General features: G+C 45.4%; 2 protein-coding genes across 2 annotated transcripts in view; both read left to right on the plus strand.

Annotated features, from left to right (window-relative positions):
• The first annotated feature begins 815 nt into the window (after positions 1-815).
• Positions 816-2,155, plus strand: Pmar_PMAR000079 (hypothetical protein). Its single transcript, XM_002781651.1, has 3 exons — positions 816-1,374; positions 1,429-1,633; positions 1,684-2,155. Exons 1-3 carry the CDS (start codon positions 830-832, stop codon positions 1,957-1,959), a joined length of 1,026 nt encoding a protein of 341 aa, XP_002781697.1. The 5' UTR covers positions 816-829; the 3' UTR covers positions 1,960-2,155.
• A 3,192-nt stretch (positions 2,156-5,347) lies between these two features.
• Positions 5,348-6,492, plus strand: part of Pmar_PMAR000080 (hypothetical protein) — a gene marked incomplete at both ends in the record, with an annotated part of 1,586 nt that continues 441 nt past the window's right edge. The window contains 4 exons of the mRNA XM_002781652.1: positions 5,348-5,502; positions 5,813-5,830; positions 5,877-5,936; positions 6,189-6,295. Of these exons, the coding sequence (XP_002781698.1) occupies positions 5,348-5,502; positions 5,813-5,830; positions 5,877-5,936; positions 6,189-6,295 (340 nt within the window). The remainder of the gene's footprint in view (positions 5,503-5,812; positions 5,831-5,876; positions 5,937-6,188; positions 6,296-6,492) is intronic.

Below are 6,492 nucleotides of genomic sequence, written 5' to 3' on the forward strand. Positions count from 1 at the left end.
AACTGAAATCCTGTGACCAGATATTGGTCTTGAAATGTTCGAATTCACGTGTTCACATGATAATGCTTGCATTAGTCACGCGCGCACAAGAACCTTGAGACTAGTCTCACGGGATGTGAGAGGCTGATCGGATGAATTGAGATAGGGAGACTTAGCTTATGAGTGGCACAGTAATGCACAGTTACGATGCGTTCCGTGATGAGTCCGAACTAATGCTCTGAAGTGAGAAATTTCAGAATTGCTATCATAAGCGCAGCACAAGGAGAAAACAGTAGAGGCATAATGCGTGGGCGCCAAGATAGTTCCGCACGACCTATTACACGACATCCGAAACTACAAATACAACCAGTACTGATATCTGACCCCAGCTTAGGGTCGTGAGTCATCATCTATAGTTGAACGCTCGAACACGATAGGCCGTTAGATTGATCCCAAGAAAGGAGGTTGATAAGAATTGATAAGGATACTCACGACCTGTCAAAGGCGCTATGACAGGGAGGTAAGAGGCGACCACCGGCGAACAAATAATTCATAGCTGCAAGGCGGTGCTTGGGGGGCTTGAGACCTGATCAGGAGACCTTCGGTTTTTCGCGACTGCCTCGTTCAATCCGGCAACTTTGAACATCAGAGCAGCGTAGATGGCGAGCGCTACAGCACAAGCTGTGCTGCACGACTTGTGCGCGCCATCTTGTGGGCTTTCCTATGCGGTTCTCCCGACGAAATTTTCCAGTCACTCGAATGGACTTGCTGACTGCTCCGCGCGACAGCTTTGGAGAGTCTCCGTTTCACGGGAGTCACTACAGTCTCCATCACACAGGTTTTTTCCCGCATGCGGACTGCCTGGTGCTTATCCCATTTGCTCTGCCTCACTTTCGCCGGTTCAATCGGCCCTCTATTCCCAACTAGAAAGGTTCATAGTGGTTTAGAGTCCTACAAGTACATTCCCTCGGCGTGGGGGAGAAAAGAGATCCCATCTTGTTGGAGCCATCAATGTCCTCATTCGGCCAACTTCACATGGGATTTTTACTGGGATCAAATTTTGAAACTTGGAGTGAGGAACTTGGTCCTCGGTGGCTGCAAATTCTACGTTCCTGGTAAACTAAGGTGCTGGAGGCGCAGCAAACTTGCTGCTCTGAAGGAGCGTGTGGCATCTCGAGGCGGCAAAATTCTGGTCGATCTAGACTTCGACGGTCCATTCAATCTATTCAACGAGACTCTTATCGTGAACACCATCCATAAGCTCAGTAAGTACTACTCTGGTGTCGGTATACGTGTTACGTATGGGCCTGAGTACTTTGACAAAAGATCCATGGTGAAAATACTCAAACTCGCCGTGGAGACTGTGAATAAGCTCAACATGATCTCGGCGATCCGGTGAGCATCGTATTCATAGAGTCAGCGTTATCTGCGATACTTTCTCAAAAGCAGGTCCGAACTGGGGATCAACTATCTCGGACCCTCCGATTGGAATATTTTGAAGCAGAGTGGCCTGTTAAGGATCGTGAAGCTCATGTTCGTTGACGTTGTCGCCTGGCCTAAGAGGACACCCTTGTTCATCACTGACAAGTTTTCGGAAGACTTGATAGCCAATGCCACTCGAGCTGGACTAGATACTGATAGAATGATCCTCCAGGTGAGTGACTCCTTCCACAGTTGTATAAGTTCAGCCGATGAATCACTCAGATTAACCCCTGCACTCCACAGATTAACGGAGACGATACTATGGGATACGCGAATATGATACTCGACGCCCATTGTGATCCGAATGGGAACGGCACCTGCAAGTTCTACGAAATGTACTTCAACTATTTCCCCCAGCATCTCATTAAGAGCAAGATCCCCTTGGCGAAGAAGCATGGTCTCCATGGTTTATCCATGGACCGCAACTATCCGGAACAGACTGATCTCTTACCTTGGGACCAACGCTCTATGTTTTATACCTTGTTTACCAATATGTGATGATGTCTGTTAACCAGACCATTTCACTTGCGACTGGAGCATTCAATTCGGAGCTATTTTCATAGGCGTTCTCAAGATGCTGTATCGGTGAGCCTTGCTCAAGGTACAGCTCACTTTAAGGCTTTTCAGTGACTCGACGGGGTTTCCCGAATGCGTTAAGTCGCATAGCGAGGTTCCATCTACTTTTTTCATCGCTAACACTGGCTAGTAGTAGAGTTTGTATACTCAAGAGTGGCCCCGGGGCGCGATACTCCATCCATCACATCGTTGAGCCGATTCAAATCGTCTGAGAAAGGAAGGGGAAAATTCCGACTTTGAGATTCCTTACAGCATGCTGGAAGTCCTAAACCTTGTCAACATCGAGTTCATACTTGAGAACATCAATCTCGCCCCGGCGGGCAAGTTTGGGCACACGAATCTGAGAGGAGGAGGAGGAGGAGGAGGCGCAATTAGCCATTGGAAACTTCAGGGGTGTTCAAAAGAGCCACATTCGAGCTCAGGAGCACTTTCAGCCTGGGAGTCTAGACAGGATAGGGGTGGACGAGAGAGCGGGTCAAGAGCGATCCCAGGAGTGGATCAGAGGTGCTTTCCAGCGAGTTAAATGAGGCTCGCGTCCGCCCCAAGAGTGTTCCTGAGAGAGCATCTCCATATGGAGATTCTATCGAGTGTTGCAGAGTAAAACAGAAAAACGTCATACATGTCTCCAGGGGCCTGAGCAACCTCATAATAACACAACAACCGAGCACAACTCACCTGTGAGATGCTACTGAGAAGCTTTAATGGTCCACGACCAACAGAGGACCTCATTGTCGTGATCCCGCAAAGTTAACACAGAAATGGTAGGGACCTAAAAGCATCTTCAGAAATATAAAGCAGTGGGGATGGTGTCAATGTCAATTCCATTTGATCAATTTCCATTCGGCAGTAGAGTGTCGTCGTCACTTGCCGTCTTCAGTTGATTCAGTTGAGTTACCTCCTCCTCCTCATTTCTGGGTGTTACTTTATTATTACCATACAATGTGATGATGAGCACGTGTTGGTCGGGATGCGTCTGAGACCCGCAAGTAGGAGGATCACCTTGCTTAGACGATTCATCATCCATATGCAAACTCAAGAGAAGAGGATATTCGGAGAGATTGATAACTTTGAATCGGCTAAAGTCCCAGACTCAACATCCCCCCGACCAACATCCCGTGCTTTACTTTTCTACCAACACGCGTACCAACTAGCTGATGTTGGCCATAACTCTCTGTGTCAAGATTGGTGATGAGATTCATCGTCACCATCGGTTACAGCCGATATGCTCTTATCATGACTTGGATAGTGCTGTGAAGAACTACTACACTATGAGCGGCGAATTGGGTTCATATGTAAGCACGGATGAATAATTGTTCACACTGATGAGTGTGTCAAGTTGCTGTTTTTATGTTGCTGATTACTGATTCGGTATTTGGTATAGCGTATGTGGGAATTGCGTTACTTCGACTAGGACTATGAGTTAGAACCATGTAGGCAGCTTAAAGTGGTGATGAAGGTGTTACGGTTGAGGAGGATGTCGTAAGAATATGCGGGGCTTTTAATAATCGCTGCTATTCCTGGCGTCCACAACCAAGTTGGAGAACATTGGGCGTGATGAAGGCGGCGCCTCTGGAGAGCTGAGAGATTTATGGTATATCGCATACAGTTTACAAGAGGGTATGCTTGTGAGGGCGGCTGTGAGATGGCGGGTGGTAGAGCATGTAAGTCGGAGAAAAAGTGGTATCGAATAAGGACTAAATGATGGGGTCTACATTGACAGGTATCATCTAACGTGTGCCGACATACTGCAGAATGCCGTATGGCTCTGCAGAATGGGGTAGAGGTGAATACTGGTGATTATATATCCGTGTTGGGAGAATCAGCAAATTCCTCACGTCAGAAACTCGTGTTTCTCTTTCCATGTGAGTAACATATTGGATGCTGCTGTTAGAGTTGGAGTAATTTAATTCCTCGTTTATCAACGCTGAATGCATTTTGTAATAATATAGACTCCTTGAATGATCAATCTCTGGGGTTGTGTTGAGCATTCATAATTCCCTCTGTAATGGTTTCCATGACGCGAGGAAGATTAGCATATGACTAAATAGATTGTTTTTTGCCTCGTCCCCTCCTAACTACGTTTAGTGATGGGGATTAGTCTTTCGAGTGTCATTTCTTGCTGCCACGTGGTGCCTGTTGATGATGACGACGACGATGTGGCTAGCTCTCACCCGAGCATTCTTCATCTGAGTTTTGACAAACCAAGAATGATGAAGTCATATTCGAGTAATCACTCGAACTGGTTTTGGAAAAGTTGACAACTACTGAGAAAACCGTTGTGATTGTATTTGAAAATTTTCAGCCCAGGTGCGTCCCCGAGCCCACGCCAAGAGGAGTCTGTTCGAAGTCTAGTGTCTCAAGTGGATGGGAGACTTTGGAGTGAAGAAATATTCGAAAGGAAACTATCATCGAGGCATCTCGAGAGAGCAGAGTAAGTGCCAATTTTGCAATATGTATGTTCGCTTCCCTCAGCTTAGCTCAAGAATTTATAGACGAACTGATATACTAGGGTACAAAAACTAAGAAAAAATTACCAAAATTTATATTCTCATATTGTCACCAACACATGTGGTTGACCATGTGCATATCCCCTCCGCACTCTGGAGTAAGGCCCTTACTGTAAGGGACCATCCAGGAAACTATAATATTAACGAGGGGAGTTCATTTACAAATTTCCCATGCAAATGTCATCACATAAGGAGGCCCTAGGGTCTATGGTTTGAAACAGTGTTTACTACTACCAAAATTCAGGTTGTTGATACGGCCAGATTGTCAGCAGAAGTCTAAGGTGGTTCGGAGAAGGCTTCCTCGGACGTATAATAAAATGTTCACACAAAGGGAGTTACACTATCGCGAGTGGCGACGTCCACCTCCAAGTCGGCTCTGTAGAGCATGCACTCCTAGTGAGGTTCAATCATAGCATCTTTTGTTATCACTATTTATCATATTATTAATAATCATTTTTGTCATATGAATGCCCCTTCGTTGCCGATCTTCATTCCGACTTGAGAAAATCTCTTTCTATATTGCTCTGACGAGTTTCTAATTTTCTTTCTTACTACTGGTGTTTGGTATCTTCTTATTCTCGTTTGATGTATTTTCTGTATTCGTAAATGTTGGCGTTGTCATCACCACATGTTGAGGAGAGTTTTCCAAAACAGTTATTGCTGCAAAGATAGGAATGCATCTCGTGGAGAACTAAGGTAGAGGCGAGCGTGAATTTCACCGGTGCGAAAATTGCCATTCAAAGTGACTACTTTGGAGTTGTCGTTGAGCGTTATCAAGGTTTGTCGGTTGTCGCTTTACTACGATGGGATGTTGTGGCAGCAGCAGCCGCAGCAGCCTCGTACGGAAGGGTGGTGTACTACTCACACGTGATGATTCGGAGGATTGGTCTGTGCCTAGTGTCGTCCATCTAGAGCTCACCATCAAAGACCCCTTAAAGACCTATTCTGGTGGTAACGGGTAGGCACATGTGGTTCTCCTCTTTTTTTCCTCTTTTTCCCCGATTTTCCCTCTTTTTTCCTCTTTTTCCCTCTTTTTTCCCTCTTTTTCCCTCTTTTTTCCCTCTTTTTTCCCTCTTTTTTCCTCTTTTTCCCCCTTTTTCCGTGATTCTCCCTTATTTTCTCTGATTTTTCATTTTTTTCCTGGTTTTCCCTCTTTTCCCCTAATATTTCTGAAGAAAAATGCCCGAAATTGTTTGTAAAATCATTGATACGAGCAGTAGCCGCTTACATTCCGGTAACTCCCGGTGTGGTGGTATTATCCTTTGCAGTTGCATCGCCGAGCCCACGTGATAACGTTTCCATAAGAAGTTTAGTAAGTCAGAGTAATGCCAGGAAATGGAGCGAGGAAATGTTTGAGGAGAAACTGGCCAATCGCCGTCGTGACCGAGCGCAGTAATATCGGAATTTTGTATAGGAAAATTCATGGTGGTATTAAATTTCTGCTAATATGCGAAATGATATACTTTCTACTCGGATTTCAATAGTAGGAGTGTTGGCCGGTTGGGGGGGGGAGGTTTGAGGAAATTTTGGGAAACCTATATTAGTTTTCTGCGCAATTTTATTCGTATGAAATCAACTATGAAACCTGAGCGAAGCGATGATATATTCCAAAACTGATGTTGGTCTCTTCTAATCACTTGTCAGGTCAATGCAGTCGAACAGAGGTGGTGACGACTGCACTACACGTTCCGCGCGAGGCTGCTCTCGATGTGACACCAACAGGAGTGTCACCATCTTGGGTGATCGGCAATGTATGTCTAGAATTTCCTCAACATCACATCTACAGTACGATATTCCGTATGATATACGGAATAGTTCCAGGTGAAAATTGTGGGTTATATTTTCCGCTGCAGTGTTTGCTTTCATTGTAGGTCACTGAGTATGCATAAACGTGAATCTTCTGATTCTGGTTTTTGGGTAGAAGGGTCTGAGTTTGGTGGATCAAGTT

The sequence above is a fragment of the Perkinsus marinus genome (genome assembly GCF_000006405.1).
Source record: "Perkinsus marinus ATCC 50983 genomic scaffold scf_1104296941728, whole genome shotgun sequence".
Taxonomy (NCBI): domain Eukaryota; phylum Perkinsozoa; order Perkinsida; family Perkinsidae; genus Perkinsus; species Perkinsus marinus.